General features: G+C 45.2%; 1 protein-coding gene across 1 annotated transcript in view; it reads left to right on the top strand.

Moving 5' to 3' along the window:
- LOC132589557 (cholesterol 24-hydroxylase-like) overlaps window positions 1-23,964 on the top strand; it is a 47,177-nt gene that overhangs the window by 4,785 nt on the left and 18,428 nt on the right. The window contains exons 4-6 of the mRNA XM_060262323.1: window positions 2,519-2,592; window positions 11,103-11,189; window positions 15,778-15,916. Coding sequence (XP_060118306.1) covers window positions 2,519-2,592; window positions 11,103-11,189; window positions 15,778-15,916 — 300 coding nt within the window. The remainder of the gene's footprint in view (window positions 1-2,518; window positions 2,593-11,102; window positions 11,190-15,777; window positions 15,917-23,964) is intronic.

Genomic DNA, 23,964 nt, shown 5'->3' with positions numbered 1-23,964 from the left:
AACGTACTTTGTTCAACAGTTGCCATAACCTACTTGAGAATGGAGTCTTAGTTAAGTTTATTTATTTTATTTATTTTGCCCTCAATGAATCCTGACTTGAACCCTGAGCTGGTCAGTTGTGCAACTGCAGAGGAACTGTGGTAGATACGTTCAGTATAAGCCTTGCAATCGCTTTTGTGCTTGCATGAGGGGAGGGACGGTGGCTCAGTGGTAGAGCATCTGCTTGGGAAGCAGAAGGTCCCAGGTTCAATCCCTGGCATCTCCAAAAAAGGGTCCAGGCAAATAGGTGTGAAAAACCTCAGCTTGAGACCCTGGAGAGCCGCTGCCAGTCTGAGAAGACAATACTGACTTTGATGGACCAAAGGTCTGATTCAGTATAAGGCAGCTTCATATGTTCATATGATAAGTGAAATCAGTCCCCACCTTAGGTCATGGCAGCCATTAACATTCAAGCTGGGGAACAGACTTAGGGCTTTTTCTAGCAGGAGCTCCTCTGCATATTAGGCCACACACCCCTGATGTAGCCAATCCTTCAAGAGCCTAGAGATCTCTTAGTACAGGGCTTACCGTAAGCTCCAGGAGGATTGGCTGCATCAGGGGGATGCAGAGAAGTTCCTGCTAGAAAATAGGCAAAAGATTATTTTCCCATAACGTTTTTTTAGTAGTAGTAGTAGACCTTTATTGGCATTGATATAAGAGTACAGTATACTTTAAAACCGACAGTAACACTATAAAATATAGTAAAACCTTAGAAAAACCAGCAAAAGTTAAATGACATAAAATAGCTGTGGGCTATGCATGAGTAAAAGCCTCTCTGATTTGGATCGCAACCTGTAAAAAGCAAGCCACGTGAGTGGTGACAAAGTTGTGTTTCCCGTGGAGTAAAAAGCGAATTTTGGCATTGACAGAGAGGCCTTGATGGTCAAAGAGCAGAGCATCTAAGTATCTTGCTCGTGGACTGCTATAGAAAGGGCAGTCCAAAAGAACACGAGAGACTGTTTCGATGTCTCCTTGGCTACAAGGGCATCGTCTAAGATTGCGGGGGATTCTGTAATATCTTCCGGAGAAGATGGCCGATGGTAGTGCATTAAATCTGGCCAGCATAAAAGCTCTTCTTTGGTGAGGATCAGTTAAAAAGAGGAAATAGGGAGCTAAAAACCCAGGAGTCAGGGATAAACCCAAATAGCTTGGGGAGCAGGTTTTCTGAGCTGCCTCAGTTAGACGTTGCGACTATTTTCTTAATTCTGTGCTTAAACAATTGGTGGTGGCAGGTGGTAGCTGGTGATGGTGACAGTGAGGGGGAAAGTTAACATGGTGAGCATATTTCTGCATATATGCAAAAGTGGCATTTCTATCATGAGCTTCTTTGAGCACAGACTGAAGAGTCCATTGCAAGTTCTTCCTTAAGTGATTGTTCAGCCACTGCTTAAAGACTGCCAGTGAGGGGAAACTCACCACCACCTCCCTAGGGAGCTGATTCCACTTCTGAACAACTGTTACTGAAAAAAAGTTTCCTAATATCCAGCTGGAACAGCTCCGTGCCCTCCTCTAACTAACAACCCTTCAAATATTTAAAGAGAGCTCTCACATTTCCCCTCAAGTTCTTCTCCAGACTGAACATTCCCAAGTCCCTAAGCCTTTTCCCAAGTCCCTAAGGCTTGGCCTCCATGCCCCTGATCATCCTCTATGAATGATTTTTCCTAAAGGCTTTACATAAAATTCTAATTCCTTCAGATAAGCCCTGCATGATTCACATCTCACCTCTAATAGCAACGTTTTGAGACCAGTCCATAAGGAATGGTTTAAACTAGTTCAAAGTACATCTCCTGTTACCTACTTCTGCCTCTAAACATTTCAACAGGATGGCATGATCCACTGTACCATATGCTGCAGATAAATCTAGTAGGAGCAACAAAGGGGCCTGAACTTTCTCAGCATTCAGGTAGAGATATTCAACTAATGCTGTCAGCACTGTCTCAGTCCCACAACCTGGCCTGAAATGAGACTGAAAAGGTCCAGAGCAGATTAGTTAGAAGAAGACCTGGAGTTGGTCCACCACTGCTCCCTCACCTTGCTGAGAAAGGGCAAATGAGAGACTGAGTGATAATTGACCGCATAATTTTTCTGTAGTGATTTTATCTTAATTCGTGAGAAGATAACTCTCTTTGAACTGCCAAGGGAAGGTGTCCTAAGTCACTTACTGATTTATGGTTGAAACCAAAGGCTAATTAAAATGACGTATAATTATTTCACCAGCCAAGATGGGCAAAGATCGCAAGCACAACTGGTGACCTGAATAGATCTCAAGATCTTGGCAATATCCATCACAGGAACTGGGTTGAAATGATCAATAAACACACCAGACATTTCATTAGGTATAACTTCACAATTAATTAATATCTTAATGTTTATTGCTTTATCCTGAATGCAGACGTAAGTACTTTGTAAACAGGGCTATAGCTCATTATAAGCAAGCAGGTATATTTGAGTAAGAACTAAACAGAGGATTTTTTTTCAGGAATTCCTCATGTCACCACAATATCCAAAGGACCAATTTATTTATGGTGCTGTTGCTTATATGTTTGGCGTAAGGTAGGTATATTTAAATTCAAGAAATCCATGATATGTGAGATTTATTGATTTTTTTAAATAACAATAGACTCAGAATCAATTTTAGGGAAAAGTCTGCACACTGTTATGCTTCCTACAAAACAGCAGACATCATCATCGTTGTTGCTGCTGTTTTTACTATTATCATCATTAGCTTCATTTATATACCACCTTTCTTGCTGAATCTCAAGGTGTATTACAAACTATAAAAAGCAATTCAAACAGACAGCAAACTCCTCCAATTAGCAATTCATAGAACATAGATTGTTTATTGTATGTGGTCTTTGGCCATTATAATTAAAAGAAGAAGAAGAAAGGAATTACATCCCTAGAAATATAAAAAGCACATTTAGCTATTAAATTCAGTTATACAGAATCTAAAATGTCTAAAATAACTAAAATTAAAAGTGTAAAAACATTTGTAAAATTCCATTTTCAGTCGTTACTATATTACTATGTCTATGTGTTACATCTCAATGCGTTACATTTCTAAGAACCATTTTTGTTCTAACTTTTCTGACTGCTAATGCAGAGTGCTACCCTATAAGAGACCAGAGGGTTCACATTCAACAACAGATAAACTATCACTGGCAGAACAATTATATAGTTGATTTAGTAATCCAGATAAGAATCTACTTCTAGGATCTGAATATAATGGACAAACCATTACATAGTGGAATAAGTCTTCCACAAAAGTTCTACATAAACAAATACATTGATCCAGGAGAATTTTTGAATATCTTCCTGTCAGTACTTCTGTTAGCATAGTCTGAGATTGTAGTGCTGTAAAAGCTTCTCTTAAACTGTGTGCAGTAATATTAACATATAAGAGAAGCCATGTTGGATCAGGCCAATGGCCCATCCTGTCCAACACTCTGTGTCACACAGTGGCCAAAAACCCTCCAAGTGCCATCAAGAGGTCCACCAGTGGGGCAAGAAGCCCTTCCACTGCCCCCCCAAGCACAAGAATACAGAGCATCACTGCCCCAGACTGAGAGTTCCAACAATAAGCTGTGGCTAATAGCCACTGATGGACCTTTGCTCCATATGCTTATCCAATCTTCTTTTGAAGCTGTCTATGCTTGTAGCCACCGCCACCTCCTGTGGCAGTGAATTCCACATGTTAATCACCCTTTGGGTGAAGAAGTACTTCCTTTTATCAGTTCTAACCTGACTGCTCAGCAATTTCATTGAATGTCCATGAGTTCTCGTACTGTGAGAAAGGGAGAAAAGTACTTCTTTCTCTGCCTTATCTATCGCATGCATAATCTTGTAAATCTCCATCGTGTCACCCCGCAGTCGACATTTCTCCAAGCTAAAGAGCCCCAAGCGTTTGAACCTTTCTTCATAGGGAAAGTGTTCCAACCTTTTAATGATTCTAGTTGCCCTTTTCTGCATTTTTTCCAATGCTATAATATCTTTTTTGAGATGCGGTCACCAGAATTGTACACAATATTCCAAATGAGGCCGCACCATTGATTTATACAGGGGCATTATGATACTGGCTGATTTGTTTTCAATTCCCTTTCTAATAATTCCCAGTGTGGCATTGGCCTTTTTTATTGCAATTGCACACTGTCTTGACATTTTCAGTGAGTTATCTACCACGACCCCAAGATCTCTCTCTTGGTCAGTCTCTGCCAGTTCACACCCCATCAACGTGTTTATAGCTAGGATTTTTGGCCCCAATGTGCATTACTTTGCACTTGGTCACATTGAACCTCATCTGCCACATTGACGCCCATTCACCCAGCCTCAACAGATCCCTTTGGAGTTCCTCACAATCCTCTCTGGTTCTCACCACCCTGAACAATTTAGTGTCATCCGCAAACTTGGCCACTTCACTGCTCACTCCCAACTCTAAATCATTTATGAACAAGTTAAAGAGCATGGGACCCAGCACCGAGCCCTGCGGCACCCCACTGCTTACCGTCCTCCACTGGGAAGACTGCCCATTTATACTCACTCTCTGCTTCCTATTACTCAGCCAGTTTTTGATCCACAAGAGGACCTGTCCTTTTACTCCATGACTCTCGAGCTTACTAAGGAGCCTTTGATGAGGAACTTTATCAAAAGCTTTCTGGAAGTCAAGATAAACAACATCTATTGAGTCCCGTTTGTCCACATGTTTGTTTCCCCCCTCAAAGAACTATAACAGGTTAGTGAGACAAGATCTTCCCTTACAGAACTCACGCTGAATCTTCCTCAATAACCAAGTAAGGGGCTCTTAAAGGATCTTTCTTTAAGCATTTATACCAAGGGGCAGATTTCAGTTGAGCAAGTAGCTGATTATCTATTAAAGCACCTCCATTATATACCTATTGTTGCAAAACTTGAATATTCCCTGAGGTTTGAAGTAGGTCATCTGGGACAATGTATCGAGAGATAATGTTGTTTAAAAAGTCAGAGCAGATTTTGTCCTTATTTAATAACTCACAAAAACTAAGTTTGCTGAAAGATACAAGTGGTAAAAGTTGATATTTCTTCCATGATTTTAGAACAGCTAAATGTGGTCGAGCCTTAATTGAAGGAGTGCCGAGTTCTGTCTGCAATAAGGCCACTGGAGACCCCTTAGGTAATGCCAAAAGGCACCTCAAAATGAGGTTTTGAATTGTCTCTAAACTCGCAAGTGTTTGTTCCTTCCAGCCCCAAAGTTCTATTCCATAAATTATATGAAAAATAATTTTACTGTTAAAGAGCTTAAGTGCTGGATCTATGAGTAAGCCCCCCTTACTTCGATAGAATCTCAGGATAGCTCCTATTATCTTAGTTGAAGATGCTTTAATGGAGGCTACATGTGTGTTCCAGTTCAGCGTTTCACTAAATATTAATTCCAGATATTTATAGATCTTGCACTGTTCTATTGGAATATCTTGTATATTCCAAGAATGTATTTTTGGTCTTTTTCAGAAGACTACTACTTTAGTTTTTGAGCAATTGATGGTAAGTTTCTCTTCTTCACAGTATTCTCCTAGTTTGTAGAGACTCTTGATTAGTAATGTCTGGGTGTAATTTGGGCATGTAGTTTCCAGCACTTGAATGTCTACTTTTAAGTCCACATTAACTAATATAGCCAATTCTCCACTGCCCCTCCCCTTTGAATGCATCTTAACTGCCAGTGTAGCGTATGTTCTAAAGCCTGGAAGGGTTAGGAAAGTGGGGTTTTGAACCCAGGTCTCCTGCACAAACAAAATATAAAAAAATACCTAAGGCATTAAGAAAATCAGAATCAAAAAGCTTGTAATGCCACCCTCTGAAGTTCCATGACAGTATATTTAATTGTTAGTCTTCTTTCAAAAATTCTTTCTACGTCTCCTGTTGAATTGTGATAGATACATCCATTTTTCCACTGGTCCACCTGAGTCAGTAATTTAGGTTTATGTTAATGCATTTGATCAGCCACCAATGACCGGCTGAAATATTGTCTCTGAATGTTTAAAAATTATCCTCTGTATTCCTAGCTGGAAAATTTAGGCAATAGGGAAGTTTTTGAAAAGTCTCCGTTTCCTTTGTTTTTAAACCTTAGTTGTTAACAAGTCCAGTCTTGTTATTATTTCTGATTGCTCCTCTTCTGGTAGACTTGAATAGGATTTAATCAAGTCCTTTTCAGGCGTTGGCCTTTTTTATTGCAAACGCACACTGTCTTGACATTTTCAGTGAATTATCTACCATGACCCCAAGATCTCTCTCTTGGTCTGTCTCTGCCAGTTCACACCCCATCAACTTGTATTTGTAGCTGGGATTCTTGGCCCCAATGTGCATTACTTTGCACTTGGCCACATTGAACCGCATCTGCCACGTTGACGCCCACTCACCCAGCCTCAACAGATCCCTTTGGAGTTCCTCACAATCCTCTCTGGTTCTCACCACCCTGAACAATTTAGTGTCATCCGCAAATTTGACCACTTCACTGCTCACTCCCAACTCTAAATCATTTATGAACAAGTTAAAGAGGATGGGACCCAGTACCGAGCCCTGCGGCACCCCATTGCTTACCGTCCTCCACTGCGAAGACTGCCCATTTATACTCACTCTCTGCTTCCTATTACTCAGCTAGTTTTTGATCCACAAGAGGACCTGTCCTTTTACTCCATGACTCTCAAGCTTTCTAAGGAGCCTTTGATGAGGAACTTTATCAAAAGCTTTCTGGAAGTCAAGGTAAACAACATCTATCGGGTCGCCTTTGTCCACATGTTTGTTCACCCCCTCAAAGAAATGTAACAGGTTAGTGAGGCAAGATCTTCCCTTGCAGAACCTATGCTGAGTCTTCCTCAATAACCCGTGTTCATCAATGTGCCTACTCATTCTGTCCTTGATAATGGTTTCTACCAACTTTCCCGGTATTGAAGTCAGACTGACTGGCCTGTAATTTCCCGGATCTCCTCTGGAACCCTTTTTAAAGATGGGGGTGACATTTGCTACCTTCCAGTCCTCAGGAACGGAGGCCGATTTCAATGAAAGATTACAGATTTTTGTTAGAAGATCCACAAGTTCAACTTTGAGTTCTTTCAGAACTCTCGGATGTATGCCATCCAGACCCGGTGACTTATTAGTTTTTAATTTGTCTATTAGTTGTAGGACCTCCTCTTTTGTCACCTCAATCTGACTCAGCTCTTTCAACACCCCTTCCAATATTAGTGGTTCTGGGGCGGGCAAACACTTCTCATCTTCCACGGTGAAGTCGGAGGCAAAAAATGCATTCAGCTTCTCAGCCATTTCCCCATCCTCCTTCAGTAATCCTTTTACCCCATGGTCATCCAAGGGCCCCACTGCTTCCCTGGCTGGTTTCCTACTTCTAATATATTTGAAGAAATTTTTATTGTTGGTCTTTATGTTTTTTGCAATATGCTCCTCATAGTCCCTCTTTGCCTGCCTGATCACAGTCTTGCATTTGATTTGCCACTGCCTGTGTTCCCTTTTATTAATCTCACTTGGACTGGTTTTCCACCGCTTAAAGGAGTCCTTCTTACCTTTTACAGCTTCCATTACTTTGTTTGTTAACCATGCTGGCCTCTTCTTATACCTGTTTGTGCCTTTCCTAACTTGTGGTATGTATTTTATCTGAGCTTCTAGGATTATAGTTTTAAATAGTCTCCAAGCTTCCCCAAGGGTTTTGACCGTATTTACCTTTCCTTTCAGTTTCCTCCTCACATGCCTCCTCATCTCAGAGAATTTACCCCTTTTAAAGTTAAATGTGGTTGTGGCGGTCTTTTTGGGCAACTCCCTATTTATACAAACGGTGAAATCAATAACGTTATGGTCACTGTTCCCAAGCGGCGCAATCACTTTTACGTCTCTCACCAAGTCTTGGGCATTACTTAGGACCAGATCCAGGATCGCCCCACCCCTGGTAGGTTCTGAGACCATCTGCTCCATAGCACAGTCATTGAGAGCATCAAGAAACTCAATCTCTTTCTCTCGACCAGAACACATATTGACCCAATCAATCTGCGGGTAGTTAAAATCACCTATTACGACACAGTTTTTACGTTTAGCCGCTATCTTTAATCCCTCCATCATATTATAATCGTCCTCTCTCTTTTGATTTGGTGGGCGATAACAAACTCCCATAGTTAAATTTCCTTTTGGGCCCTCTATTTCAACCCAAAGCATTTCTAAAAGGGAATCTAATTCTCTGACCTCAGTCTTACTGGACCGTATATCCTCTCTGACATACAGAGCCACCCCACCTCCAACCCTTCCCTCCCTATCCTTCCGATGTAACTTATATCCAGGAATCACCGTGTCCCACTGATTCTCCTCATTCCACCAAGTTTCTGAAATTCCCACAATGTCTATGTTTTCTCCCAACACTAAACATTCCAATTCACCAATTTTACTTCGGACACTTCTAGCATTTGCATACAAACATTTATAATTTTCCAAGCAAGCTAGGCCCGCCACCTCTCTCCTGCCGCCTCGAGACTCTAGCAGACAGTCCATACTGTTTGTCACCATCACAGTGGACAACTCTGATCCGTTACTCGGTAGAAAAATAGAAGCCAACCCTTCATCTCTTTGAGACGAGTCCTCCCGAACCAGAGACATTCCATCTCCTGTCGGCTTTCCCCCAAGATTTAGTTTAAAAACTGCTCTGCCACCTTTTTGATTTTAAGCGCCAGCAGCCTGGTTCCATCCGGAGACAAGTGGAGACCGTCTCTTTTGTACAGCTCCGGCTTGTTCCAGAAAGCATCCCAGTGCCTAACAAACTTAAACCCTTCCTCCTTACACCATCGTCTCATCCACACATTAAGACTTCTAATTTGTGCCTGTCTCTCCTGCCCTGCACGTGGAACAGGTAGCACTTCCGAGAAGGCCACCTTGGAGGTCCTGGCCTTAAGTCTCCCACCTAGCAGCCTAAATTTCTCCTCCAGGACCTCACGACTGCATTTCCCCACATCGTTGGTGCCAACATGCACCATGACCACAGGCTCCTCCCCAGCACTGTCTATCAGCCTATCTACTACACGCGTAATGTCCGTTACCTTCGTACCAGGCAGGCAAGTCACCATACGGTCAATATGCGGTTTTGCCACCCAGCTGTCTACTTGCCTAAGGATCGAATCACCAACTACCAAGACCCCCCTCTCCCCCTGCCCAGGGATGGTTCCTTGGTGCGAAAGGATACCCGCTCACCAACCAAAGAAGAGGTCCCTTCTGAGGGCGCATTCCCCTTATCCTCAGCAAGGTGCCCTGTTCCCTCTCGACCCTCACGCTCTCTGGCAGCAACGGGGCTGCCACATTCAGAGTGGGGCTCATCTAATACGCCCCCGAGAGTCTTCCCCAATTGCCTAACTGACCGTCTCTGCTTCTCCAGGGCAGTCACCTCGGCCTCAAGGGTACGAACTCGTTCCCTGAGGACCAGGAGCTCCTTGCATCGAGCACACACCCAAGACTTCTGTCCTGTGGGCAGATAGTCATACATGTGACACTCAGTGCAAAACACTGGAAAGCCCCCACCCCCCTGCTGGCATTCTACCTTCATGATATATATATTAAATATACAGTCCTCTTTAAATGCTGTTGTTTACGTGGCTCCCTTTCTGGAAGGTCAACTTACCTTATTGGGAGAACAAGGAAATCAGGGATCTGGGTTCCTGGTCCTTAGGAAGCCCCCAGGCAAAGAGCCACAGGCCAAGAGCCCTTTAGCTCTCGCCCTTCGGCTCGCGCCTTTGGCAAGGCGCAGCTTAAAATGCAAAGAGGGTGGAGCAGACCACTCCTAAGCAATCATCAACAATTACTCTCAATCAATCAATCAATCAATCACTTTCACCTTTAGCCCACTCACCCAAACATACAGCAGTTCCCCAGCTATCACAACTCAGCCTTTTCAGCAGTCACCCAAGCCTCAGAATGAAGTCTTTCAAAACGCAGAAATTCTTAGCAACTTCTCCAGCTGTCTCAGCTTATCAGAGCTGCTCTGCTCTGTTCTGCTCCTCTCAGGCCTCTCTGAGATTTAGCAGGGTCTGTCTTCTGCAGTCTCTTTAAAGTTTAAAGGGACTGCAGAAGCCCAGCAATCGGCTGAGAGGTGGAAGCTCCTGCCTCTTGCTGTTTCGGGATCTATCGGTAACCCCCCAAATATAGCCAAGATTTTCTTGGGATTTTTTTTTAGTTTTCCCAAGAAAACCCAGATACATTTGGGATGCCAAAATATACCTAAAAATACCAATAAGGTATTTTTTGGGTACACTTTTGGCTCAGGTAGATCTGAATGCACACCCCCAGGGGCATTGTTCTATTTAATAAACATCAATAGTCCATCTATGATTGAATCTATTATTGCCAAAGACTGTGATTTTTAGGGTTTGTAGAATCTTTCGGGCTCAAGTGCCGTGTTCTACTGGAGAAAGTTTTTCTTCCAGACGTTTCGTTCTCAGCTGCGGAGAACATCCTCAGTGGCGTTGCAGCCGGAGCAGGCGCTCTGACCTTCTTGGCTGCTGTGCATTGATGTGCACATGCACAGCAGCCAAGAAGGTCAGAGCGCCTGCTCCGGCTGCAACGCCACTGAGGATGTTCTCCGCAGCTGAGAACGAAACGTCTGGAAGAAAAACTTTCTCCAGTAGAACACGGCACTTGAGCCTGAAAGATTCTACAAACCCTAATGATGTTACCAGCCGTGAAAACCTGAAATCTTTGATAACTGTGATTTTTGTTTTATTATAATTAATCCTTAATTGCTTTCTATCACAGTAATCAGCCAACCTAACTAGCATCCTCCTGAACCCCATATTGGTAAAATACATGATTGCCATATCATCTGCACACAGCAGGACTGTGTAGGGCAGGTGTGCAATCCCATTTTATGATATGGTTGATTTTATGTATACTGCTCTGATTTGATTGTTTTTACTTGTGTGCTCCACATTAAATCTTGGTGAGACTTGGTGAGAAAGTTGAACTATAAATGAAGCAAGTAAAACAAATAAATAAGATCAATGTGTGAGAGTGGGATGAAGCCTAGAATAAGGCTATTGTTTTCTCTACTTTTTCAGAGCTGCAGGTAATGGTTTGGCAACTGACTGCAATATCAACCGTTGGCACAAGCAGAGGAAAATTATTGATCCAGCTTTCAAGCAAACGTGAGGCAAATATATATATGAATTGGGCTGTTTTTCATGAGAGAGTCTGTTGGTTGAGTCTACAGTAGTGAACTTCAAGTCCACTTCTAAATGTGTTTATTACTTTCAACAAGCTTTGCTTTCTGGAAATTACATTTAGGATTCCAAGTTAATATCATTTGTTGATTAGAGGCATCCTACCCTAGACTATTTTACAGCTATTTTGCAGATGGAAACCTATCTATCTTTTAATTGCTTCTTCTGCAATAGTTTAACTAGATATTTCAACACTTATCACATTGATCTCTTTCTCCACCTCCACCTGAGATTGATTCTTTCCCCAACTTCTCCCTCTCTTTCCACATGTCCCTCAATAATGTGAATGTCTGAACTAGTATATTTAAGGTAAAATTTCCCTTAATACTGAAATGGATGGAGAATGGGATTTCAGTAATAAGCAGGTCTGGCAAGATGAGATCTCTGTCCTTTTTCCAGACTTGGCCAGTAACGATGGGTGGAAAACCAAGGTAAAAATATAAAATAGGAAGAAGAGGTGGCAGACTTTTAAAAATATATTATTTTCTTGGCAGAGCCAGTTTGGTGTAGTGGTTAAGTGTGCGGACTCTTTTCTGGGAGAACCGGGTTTGATTCCCCACTCCTCCACTTGCAGCTGCTGGCATGGCCTTGGGTCAGTCATAGCTCTGTCAGAGGTTGTCCTTGAAAGGGCAGCTGCTGTGAGAGCCCTCTCCAGCCCCACCCACCTCACAGGGTGTCTGTTGTGGGGGAGGAAGGTAAAGGAGATTGTGAGCCGCTCTGAGACTCTGCGGAGTGGAGGGCAGGATATAAATCCAATATCTTCTTCTAAAGATAGGAATAGAGGGAAAAAAGGAAACAGGGGTAATGATATTTGAATTATATATTACAAGGATGATCATAAATCTTAATAAACATATAACATCAAAAATCATAATAAGCATATAACATTTAGAATGCATTCAAATATAAAATGCTAATTTCAAATATAAAATAATAAAAAAATACTTCATCTAATCTCAATATCTTTAACTGTTCCAGTCACATCAATCAAATGTTTAGGTACATGAAGGGATTAAATGGACCATTTTATATAAACATGCGTCACGAAAGCATTGCTACATTTAACATTGAATCTCATCATAACAATGTGTTGATTCTTAAATGATTATTAAGATATATTCTATAATTGTTATAAACAAACTATAGTCCAAAATAAGTAAAATAAGTGACATAATTCAGAGATATTTCGAAAAGTATAGTAAGAAACTAAGTATAAATCAAAACCTAATTGAAGAATTAAATATACAATAAACTACTTATAATAATCATATTAAATATATTAGCTAATTGTTCCATGTTTGAAGCTCAACAAGAAAAAAACTATTTTAGACATCATTAATTACTAGACAGAACCAAATTGGAGTTATTTATGCTGCTTCTCTTTATCTATACAGCTTCTCTTTTCTCCATAGTAAGCATAGTAGGTTTCCCAATTTAAAAAAAAAATTCTTTAATTGGTCTTCTATTTTTATAGTGTGTTAATTTTGCTGTTATAGAGGAATCTGGTTTTTTTATTTCAATATGATTGCTATTTCTATGGAGAGATAGCCACCCCACTCCATTCTTGGCTGTGTTATGTGGAAATATGCTCCACGTGCAAGGCCAGCACTTGGGAGTAGGCCAGGTAGGTGGCTGCCTAGGATACCACCTGGTCTACAGGGGTACTGCTGGACGCCCCCACCCCACCGCTCTCGCCTTCCTGGGTCCACACAGACCTGGGTAGGTAAGAACAGTGGGGTGGGGTGTGCTGTCCTTGGAGCCTGCCTTCCCTTGCAAAGGAAGGCAGGCTTTGAAGAGAGCATGCACGGCCCCGCTGTTCTCACCTTCCCGGGTCTGCTGGGGTGGGGATGGGGCCTAGGGCGCCTGGACCTCTGGTGCCAGCCTTGTCCCCATGACATAATGTGAGTTTCCCTGGCCCTATTTCCTATAAGTGACCTCTGCTGGCAGGAGCAGAGAAATAGACCTCGTCGTGTATGAAACATCTTGTTGCATATTTATGGCAATCTTTAAAAGCAGTCTTAAGTATAGCTCAGGGGTGTCAAACTAATTTGTTATGAGAGCCAGATCTGACATAAATGAGACCTTGTTGGGCCGGGCCATGTGTTTCATAAAATGTAATGCCAAGTAGCAGAGATATAAACTTTATAAAGAACACAAACACAAAGATTTTTTTAAAACTTAAAATATGTGTATAAGCTTAGCATTCTTGCAATATTTTGTTTATTTAACCGTCTCTGATGACTGACTCCTCTAGCTCTGAATAGTTGCATCAAAATCTGGAGACAATGTCTGTGCTGTAGCAATCTTGAGTATGCTGTTCAGGTGTGTGTGTAAGTTGCAAACCTAGTTTTGATTTATTGACATTCATAACAGAGCCTAAGACACAGGGGAAAATATGAAACGGCTGGGCATTGCAAGCTTTTGTTCATAAATTCTTCATGCTCTGGTTAGCCAGTGGAGAAAAAAAGAGGCTTTGATCTGTAGCTCTTGCGCGATTGAGCAAGCCTGGCAAAGCAAGCTGTGATGTTGAAGGAAGCAAGGGAGAAAGAAGGAAGCAGATGACAGTGAGTTGCTTGCAGGCCTGATAGGAACCCTCTGGGGGCCTGATCCGGCCCTCGAGCTGCATGTTTGACACCCCTGGTGTATCTCATCTCACAACCAGTACTCACTATATGCAGGTACTGAGATTAGAATATGGCTTTCTCCATTAAAAAAAAAAGTTTGTAGAGAGGAGTAGTTTTGGAGTCTAGGCATTGGCCCTGTGATGTGATTGGCCCCAACCCAAAGTAAACACAGCTGGACTGGAAGTAATCTGGTGCCACCATTGGCAGAGTAGGCACCTCCCACCCTTACCTGAGCATAATAAAAAGCCCTCTCACGCTGTGTTTGGGGCTTCAATTGCAGCTTTGGGGCTGAGGGGAAGGCTTCTGTTGACCTCCATCTGGGCAGACAACCTCATCAATGTGATAGACAACAAGATAGGGCCATAGGAAGTTCTGGAAGGTAACAGACCACTTCCTCTGAGGAGAAGGTATGGACATGAACATAGAAAGAAAGCAAGAGTAAATTATGTAACCCCCCCCCCCAAAAAAAAATCAGAACTATTTCTTTCTACAAAAAGCTGGTGCTAAGTTGGACCCTTCATTGAGAGCGTGCAAACATGATAATAAATAATTAAATGATATGAACAAGAAATTTGCTGAATCCCTTTGAGGCTACCCAATACCTACCCCTCAATAGATGTGCCACACAAAATGTCCCCCCTCCTCTAATTTCCATTAATATGCATATTGATTATGAAGGAGAGATTATGAAGGATTGATTATGTGGAAGAGTTGGGTAGGATCACGGTAAATATCTTGTATTCTTGCAGGTAAAAGAGGGGGTTTCAAACCAATTCTCAATTTGAAGCTGAGGTGTCACTTGTCCAGGTCTGATATGTGCAAAGTTTATTTTATTTTACTTGCTGCCATGGGTCATTTCGTAGCAGGAGCTCCTTTGCATAGTAGGCCACACACGCCTGATGTAGCCAATCCTCCAAGAGCTTATAGGACTCTTTTTTGTAAGCTCTTGGAGGATTGGCTACTTCAGGGATGTGTAGCCTAATATGCAAAAGAGCTCCTGCTACAAAATTACCCCTGTTTACTGTATTTATGTTTATTTACTTATTGTTTGTAGAAAATGTTCACAATATACACACAATACAATTCAAACACTTTCTGGCCTCATCCTTTCCCACAGACCTGTGGTTTGTGTGTAATGGTTAGTCCATATGCATTTATGCTTGGATGTTTTCTCAGGTGTGAGATGATACGTGCACTTACGTACCTGTGTACATATGTATGTGTGTCTTTTGTTCATGTTGAGGGGGATCCAATCATCTTCCAACCTAAGAAAACATCCTCAAATGTAAATGACTCTACCTCCAATGGCTGGAGGAAGGCTTCAAACATTCCTCCATGAAGTAGAGGATAGGAATAAGATCCACCCCACTGGGTGGAACAAAGTTTGAGCGGCACTTTTAAGACCAACAAAGCTTAATTCTGGGCATAAGCTTTTGTGTGCATGCATGCTTCTTAAGCTACATGTGTGCCCATGAAAGCTTATACCCAGAATGGAATTCTAGCAGGAGCTCCTTTGCATATTAGGCCACACACCCCTGATGTAGCCAATCCTCCAAGAGTTTTCAGGGCTCTTAGTACAGGGCTACTGTAAGCTCCAGAAGGATTGGCTACATCAGGGGTGTGTGGCCTAATATGCAAAGGAGCTCCTGCTAGAATTCCACCCCTGCGTTATACCCAGAATTAAACGTTTTTGGTCTTAAAGGTGCCACTGTGCTCATACCTTGTTCTGTTGCCTCAGACCAACCCAGCTACCCACCTGAATCTACCCACTTGGATAGACTTATTGCATCTCCCATTTATAATTACATTGTATAGCAACCTCAATAACTAAAGAGAATGCCTTGTCCAACCACAAAGTCCTTCTTCAGTGTCTTTTATTAATTGTCCAGTTACATAAGAAGTTTGATTGGAATCTTCAATGACAAAGCAGAAGAGCTTATGAAGTTGATGGAAGAAAAAATGAATGAAGAGATGGAGGTGAATATGACAAAACTACTGAGACGGGTGACTGTGGACATCATTGGAAAGGTATTAAGTAGATGAATGTCATGTTTCCGCTAATACTAAGGAACGAGAGGTGCCTGTCTGTCTGTCTGTCTGCATGCCTGCATGCCTGCCATCACATTCGTATCTTCTACAGGAAGCTAAGGGTGGCATACGTGGCTGAATGACGATATGAACCCGCATCTCCTCGATCTTAGTACAACACTGGCCTCAGCCATAACATATAGTCACTGGGCCATAGCAGAAGGGCAGCACACTGCGTACATGTGAGAACAAGATGGGAAGGGAAGAAGAAGATATTGGATTTATATCCCGCCCTCCACTCTGAAGAGTCTCAGAGTGGCTCACAATCTCCTTTACCTTCCTCCCCTACAACAGACACCCTGTGAGGTGGGTGGGGCTAAGAGGGCTCTCACAGCAGCTGCCCTTTCAAGGACAACCTCTGCCAGAGCTATGGCTGACCCAAGGCCATTCCAGCAGGTGCAAATGGAGGAGTGGGGAATCAAACCCGGTTCTCCCAGATAAGAGTCCGCACACTTAACCACTACACCAAACTGGTGAAGGGACTAGGGGCAGAGAGTGCCCAGAGGTCTTGTTAACCTGCATTATTTGCAGGCTAAATCTGTGTTTGCAAGAGGGGTCTTTTGAATCTTGCTCTGGAAATGATATTTCCAGGAAAAGAAAGAACTTGGACACCAGGTTTATACATTTTACACGGTTTTATTAATATATAAGCTCTAACAGGGATTTTCTGTACTAATCACATTCAGAATTTCCAGACCATACCCCAGCACAGAAAAATACATCCAGACCCTGTAGCTTAACCTCACCAATTTTTCATTTTTTAGAAGCAGCAAATTTTCAGCATAGCATTCGACGCGTCTCTTCAAAATACCCGCCAAGTTTCAAAAAGATTGGACCAGGGGGTCCAATTCTATGAGCCCCCAAAGAAGGTGCCCCTATCCTTCATTATTTCCAATGGAGGGAAGGCATTTAAAAGGTGTGTGGTTCCTTTCAATGTGATGGCCAGAACTACCTTTGGAGTTCAATTATGCTTGTCACACCCTTGTTCCTGGCTCCATCCCCAAAAGTCCCCAGATATTTCTTGAATATTTCTCAATCTTCTGTGACTCTACTATGGTCACAGCAGCCCGCATAATTCACATGCACTTTGTAATGGTGCTGGGTGGTGGATGCAGCTGAGAATGCAACTGCCATGGCTACCAGGAGCACTGCTGCTATTCCCCACTTGTATGCCCTTTCCTGGCAGTACTGGGCAACTGTAATGTACTGAGGTCGGAGACGTTCAAATGGCAACATGCTTTATTAGCGAGTACATCACAAAGACAACATGGCAGGGCCGGGTCCCCCTTTATATACATTTCCCGGGACAACCTTCTCCCTGTCAGGTCCAATCCTGGCCAGTTAAACTTCTCGCCACTGATTGTCATTTTTTAGAAGCACCCACAGGTGCGCTATGCTATACTTTCCGGGACGAACGCCAGACACAAAACCCCTCTCCCCCAGTTCAAGATACATAGTCTTTCAAATGAGTGGGCGGCCACCACTCTCTGAGCGACTGCTGAGGTTCGATCTGGGGAGCTGGGGCTGCTGCCTGGGGTTATGTAACCGCTTGTTCCCCGCTTTTGGGCCGCGGTTGGCAGAGCGTCGTCATGATCCTGCAGAGGTATCTCCCCCGCCCTGTAAGGCTCCCCTGACAGCGACCCCGGCAAGCTCAGCAGGATTGCTTCTTGCAGCGACCCCGTGCTTTCCCCGTTCTCCACTCCCCCTGGCCCTGCCGGTCCCTCCGGCAGGGTGCGGCGGCAGAGTTGGTCTATGTGTCTGCGGAGGAGCTGGCCCCCTTCTGACGAGACCTCGTAAGAGTGGGACCTGGTGAGTCGCAGCACCCGAGCTGATATCCACTCCGGGCCACTCGCAAAGTTTTTGGCATAGACCGGATCCCCCGGAAAGAACCCCCTCATGGCCTCCCTGGTCTCAGGGGAGCTGCGGAAGTCTGGGTCCGGTCAGGGTATAACCTATCTAGCCGGGTGGTTAACTGCCTGCCCATGAGTAACTCAGCAGGTTGGGGCTGATCCTATTTCCAAACAGAAGGGCGGACAGTCGGCGGTCCCAATTCCCTTGGACTATGCGACCCAGGGCCTCCTTGGTTGTGCGAACCATGCGCTCTGCTTGGCCATTAGTAGCCGGGTGAAAGGGAGCAGACCGTATGTGGCGGATGAGGTACCTCTTCAGGAATTCCTGGAACTCCTGGGAGGTAAACGCAGTGCCGTTGTCCGTCACTACGGTGTCAGGGATTCCGTGGATGCAAAAAACCCTCTGTAAGGCTCTGACTGTGGCTGTGGTGGAGGTGGAAGCGACTGGGATTACCTCCAGCCACTTCGTGTAAGCATCCACCAAGATAAAGAATATTTGCCCCTGGTATGGCCTCACAAAGTCTAAGTGTAGCCGGGACCACGGCACCTGATTGGATTTCTAGCAGTGAACGGGGGCGCCGGGCAGAGTTGGCCGGGACTCTTGACAAGGCGGGCACCTCCTAACCCATCCCTCTATCTCTACATCCATCCCCAGCCACCATACATATCTCCGCACCAGAGCTTTCATACGTACTATTCCAGGGTGCGTCTCGTGCAAGGCTTCGAGCACTTGCTTCCGGAGTGGGGGAGGGACCACCACTCTGCTGCCCCAAACAATATACCCTTTGTGTAAGGAGAGTTCTTCCTGGCAGGAAACAAATGGTCTGAATGCAGCGTCCAATTTGCCTATGGACCAACCCCTCCCCACCCAGTTCGAAACGCGTGCAAAGATGAGGTCTCTACCCGTGGATCTGGCTACCTCAGCTGCGTGGAAGGGCTGCTCCAGTAGAGACTCCAGAAGCATCACGTGGTGGGCGAGGGACGGATCAAGGTCCCTCTCCGGCAGCGGAAGGCGGCTGAGGGTGTCTGCGTGGCCCATTGCATTGTCAGGGCGGTAGATGAGCTTGTAGGTGTATGAGATGAGGAACTCGTTCCACCGTATTACCTGCTGCAACAGGATCTGCGGCGTCTGGTGGTCTGGGGCCTGTAGGCCGAGCAATGGCTTGTGGTCTGTGGCAATCATGCAGCGCCTACCATACAGGTAGTTTATATACGCCTGCCACGATTGTCAATGCCTCCTTGTCTATATGGGCGTAGTTGCGCTCAGCCTGGGTCAAAGTCCAAGAGTAATATGCCATGGGGACCACTCTCCCATCCGGGAGTTGGTGGCCCAGGATGGCGCCACTCCGTAAGAGGAAGCATCACAGGCTAAAATCATGGGGAGGGACTTGTCAAAATGGTGGAATACCTCATTAGAAACCAAGATGTCCTTGACCGCCTGGAAGGCCACGGCCTGCTTTTCCCCCCAGACCCATGGGGCGCCCTTATCTAGGAGTCTGTGGAGGGGTTCGGGCAGGGCAGCTTTGTGGGGCAAGAATGAGTAGTAAAAGTTCAGGAGCCCCCAAAAACTATGTACCTCTACCCTGAAGTGGGGGCTGGGGGCTGTACTATCGCCCTGGTCTTGTCGGCCGTTGGGTGAATTCCATTGCAAACCCCAGGAACTCCACCCTTGGCATGCCAAGCGAGCACTTCTCCCACTTCACCTTGAGACCTGCATTCTGGAAACAGTGGAACATCTCTCGAAGGCAGTGGCAGAACTCGTCAGCGTTGGGTTCCACTAACAAAACGTCATCGAAAAAGGGTTGTACTCCGAGAATCCCTTTAAGGAGAGAGTCCATTAAGCTTTGGAAAATTCCCGGAGTCACGCTGACCCCAAATTGTAGCCTCCGCACCTTGAAAGCACCCCGGTGCATAATGATGGTCTGAGCCTCAGCCATTTGCTCGTCTACCGGAAGTTGTTGATATATTTGGGCCAAATCCAACTTCCTGAAAATCTTAGAGCCGGCCAGTGAGGCGATGACATGGCTGACCAACAGGACGGGTAAGGGTGGTCATGTAGTGCTTTATTAATTGTGCATTTGTAGTCTGCACAGATGCGCATGTCCCCCTTCGGCTTGACTGGGGTGACTATGGGGGTTTCCCAAGTGCCGTGGGAAACGGGCTCTAGCACCCCCTGTGCCACGAGGCGGTCCAGTTCGGCTTCGATTTTTGGCTTAAGCACAAATGGAACCCTCCAAGCCCTCAGCCTTAAGGGCCTGATCGTGGGGTCCAGCTGCAACACGATAGGTAGCCCCTTGTAGGTTCCCAGAGACCCATCAAATACTTCCGGGAACTCCTGGCACACTTGGTCGAAATTGTGGGCCTGCATGCGGTCCGCCCCCACAATTTTGATGCCCAGGGCTTAAACTAAACCAATCCCAAAAGGGTGGTGAGCCATCGCTTCGCCACAAGTATGTCCAGGGCCCCTTTAAAATTTTTGAACTCCACCCAAACTCTGGCCCACCCCATGATTTTCTTTTGAAAGCCCTACAATATGAACTCCGCAGACCGGAGGGCCGGCCGGTTGTGGGGGCAGAGTTTACTAAGGGTCTCCTCTGAAATTATGGGGATGGAGGATCCCGTGTCCAATTCCATCAGACAGGGACCCCCTTCAATCAAGACCTGCTTTTTAACCTTGCCGGGGGTGTCCAGGGGCAAGTTCATTACCTGGATGCTGTTTGAGGCTGTCGTGTAAGTGTCTGTTGAGTCGTGGTGTGTGGACTGAGGCCTCCTGTTGGTTCTGGCCCTGCAAGCTTGTGCGATGTGGCCCACTTTTTCGCAGCTTCTGCAATCCGTGTTGCGGTAGGGACAGTCTCGGCGCTCGTGTGAGTCCCTACAGCTGGCACACTTGGTGCTTGGCTTCTCTGCTGCCCATGGTCAGTTTGGTGTTTTCAGCCTGCTGTGCGGCTGGCTTCAAAGCTAGTGTGCCCCTTCCTCGTCGGAGCCATCCGAGATCAAGGCAGTGGCGACCTGGTTCGCGGAAGGGCTGATGTGTGTCTGTTCGAAGGCGGTTGCCTGCTGAAGCGCTTTTGTAAGGTTGATGTCTTTGTCCTTGTATGCAAGCAACTTTCAGCACATTTTCTCCTCCCGGATGCCAACCGCAAAGCGGTCCAGCAGGATCTTCTCTTCCAGGTCCCCTGTGAAATCGCATCTCAGGGCTAATCCATGGAGCTCTGCAAGATACTCGGCGGCGGACTCAGTGTGTCTCTGCTGTCTTGTGTAGAACGCGTGCCTGTGTGTGAGACAGGACGGCTGGGGTGCCATGTGGTTTATCATCGCCTTGACCAGCTGGTCATTGGTGGCCCTTGCGAGGGTGGTCAGTGCGATGAGTCGCTTCATCAGATAGATGGTCTCCATCCCACACGAACTCAGGAGAAGCGCCTTCTTCTCGGCCACTGCCTCCATTTTGTGCAGGTCTGTGTAGTAGATGATCTGGTCCACCCATGATTCCCATAAGTCGGGCCGGGTGACGTCGAATGCAGTAGGGTTTGTCCGGAGCAGTAGCCATGACCTCGGAAGCACTAGAGCTCGGAGCGCTGTAGGCTGCTCTCTGCTCACCGGAATCCCACCTTCATCGCCAGTGTAATGGACTGAGGTTGGAGACGTTCAAATGGCAACATGCTTTATTAGCGAGTACATCACAAAGACAACATGGCGGGTCCGGGCCCCCTGTTATATACATTTCCCAGAACAACCTTCTCCCTGTCAGATCCAATCCTGGCCAGTTAAATTTCCCGCCACTGATCGTCATAGGTGTGCTGCATTCGTCCCTTTCAGGCACCACCCACAGGTGCACTGTGCTACACTTTCCGGGACGAACGCCAGACACAACAGCAACATATGGAGTGGGGAGTGTGGATAAAAAAGCATTTGTAAGCAGGTAGGAAGGGTGTGAGTGCTGGCATCAGAAGACATGCACAGATGGGGAGTCAGTAGCAGCTGCCCCCCCCCAGAAGTCCTAGGCCCTGACACCTGCCCCACTTGAGGGTATGCTGACGCCGGTCCTGGATGGATTGTTAACCTTGAGTGCTGGAAGCCATTTTGAATGCCCAATGCCCCCTTTCAGAGAACAGTTACCTTACAGCTTTCCTTCCTTCCATTGAATTTTCTCAAGAAATCAGACTGCATGTTATGTTAGTGACTACCATGCTGGATCAGGGGAATGCTGTAGACATCGTTTATCTGGTTTTGTGTAGCGGTTAAGTGCGTGGACGCTTATCTGGAAGTACCGGGTTTGATTCCCCACTCTTCCATTTGCGCCGGCTGGAATAGCCTTGGGCAGGGCCTTTTTTGTAGAAAAAGCCCAGCAGGAACTCATTTTCATATTAGGCCACACCCTCTGACATCGCCATTGCTTAGCATAGGGCATTTTTTGCAGAAAAAGCCCACCAGAAGCTCATTTGCATATTAGGCCACACCCCCTGGTGCCCAGCCAGCGGAACTGTGTTCCTGTGTGTTCCTGCTCAAAGAAAGCCCTGGCCTTGGGTAAGCCATAGCTCTTGTTGGAGATGTCCTTGAGACCTCTTTCAGCCCCACCCACCTCACAGGGTGTCTGTTGTGAGGGAAGGAGATAAAGGAGATTGTGAGCCACTCTGAGACTCTGATTCAGAGAGAAGGGCAAGGTATAAATCTGCAATCTTCTTCTTCTTGATTTCAGTAAGGCTTTTGATAAGGGTTCACATACTATCCTTGTTGACAAGTTGGTAAAATGCGGTTTGAATCCTGTTACCGTTTGGTAGATCTGTAACTAGCTGACAAATTGCACCCAAACAGTGCTTGTGAATGGGTTCCTCATCCTCTTGGAGAGGAGTGACAAGTGGAGTGCCTCAAGGACCTGTTTTGTTCAACATCTTTATAAATTATTTGGATGAAGAAATAGAGGGAATGCTTATTAAATTTGCAGATGATACTAAATTGGGAGGGGTTGCAAATACAGTAGAAGACAGAAACAGGATACAGGATGATTTTGACAGGCTGGAAAACTGGGCTGAAACTGATCAAATGAATTTTAACAGGGATAAATGTAAAGTTCGCATTTAGGTAGGAAAAATCCAATGCATGATTATAGGATACAGGAGACTTGTCTTAGCAGTAGTATGCGTGAAAAGTATCTAGGGGTCTTAGTGGATCATATGCTGAACATGAGTCAACAGTGTGATGTGGTGGCTAAAAAGGCAAATGCAATTCTGGAATGTAGTAACAGAAGTATAGTGTCCAGATCACATGAAGTGATGGTATTGATTTACTCTGCTTTGGTAAGGCCTCACCTGGAGTATTGTATTCAGTTTTGGGCACCACATTTTAAGAAGGATATAGACAAGCTGGAATGGGTCCAGAGGAGGGAAACAAAGATGGTGAGGGGTCTGGAGACCAAGTCCTATGAAGAAAGGCTGAAGGGGCTGGGCATGTTTAGCCTGGAGAGGAGGTAGCTGAGAAGTGATATGATCACCATCTTCAAGTACTTGAAGGGCTGTCATATAGAGGATGGTGCAGAATTGTTTTCTGTGGCCCCAGAAGGTAGGACCAGAACCAATGGGTTGAAATTAAATCAGAGGAGTTTCTGGCTCAACATTAGAATAATAGAATCATAGAGTCGAAAGGGACCCCCAGGGTCATCTAGTCCAACCCCCTGCACAATGCAGGAAACTCACAAATATCTCTCCCTAAATTCACAGGATCTTCATGGCTGTCAGATCTAGCCTCTGTTTAAAAGCTTCCAAGGAAGGAGAGCTCACCACCTCCTGAGGAAGCCTGTTCCACTGAGGAACCACTCTAACGGTCAGGAAGTTCTTCCTAATGTTGAGCCAGAAACTCTTTTGATTTAATTTCAACCCATTGGTTCTGGTCCACCTTCTGGGGCCACAGAAAACAATTCCACACCATCCTCTACATGACAGCCCTTCAAGTACTTGAAGATGGTGATCATATCACCTCTCAGCTGCCTCCTCTCCAGGCTAAACATACCCAGCTCCTTCAGCCTTTCTTCATAGGACTTGTTCTCCAGATCCCTCACCATCTTTGTTGCCCTACACCATCTTCATCACACTTTCTGACTGTTAGAGCAGTTCCTCAGTGGAACAGGCTTCCTCGGGAGGTGGT

Source organism: Heteronotia binoei, chromosome 21 (genome assembly GCF_032191835.1).
Source record: "Heteronotia binoei isolate CCM8104 ecotype False Entrance Well chromosome 21, APGP_CSIRO_Hbin_v1, whole genome shotgun sequence".
Classification (NCBI taxonomy): Eukaryota; Metazoa; Chordata; class Lepidosauria; order Squamata; family Gekkonidae; genus Heteronotia; species Heteronotia binoei.
This window is presented reverse-complemented; position numbering and strand designations above follow the sequence as displayed.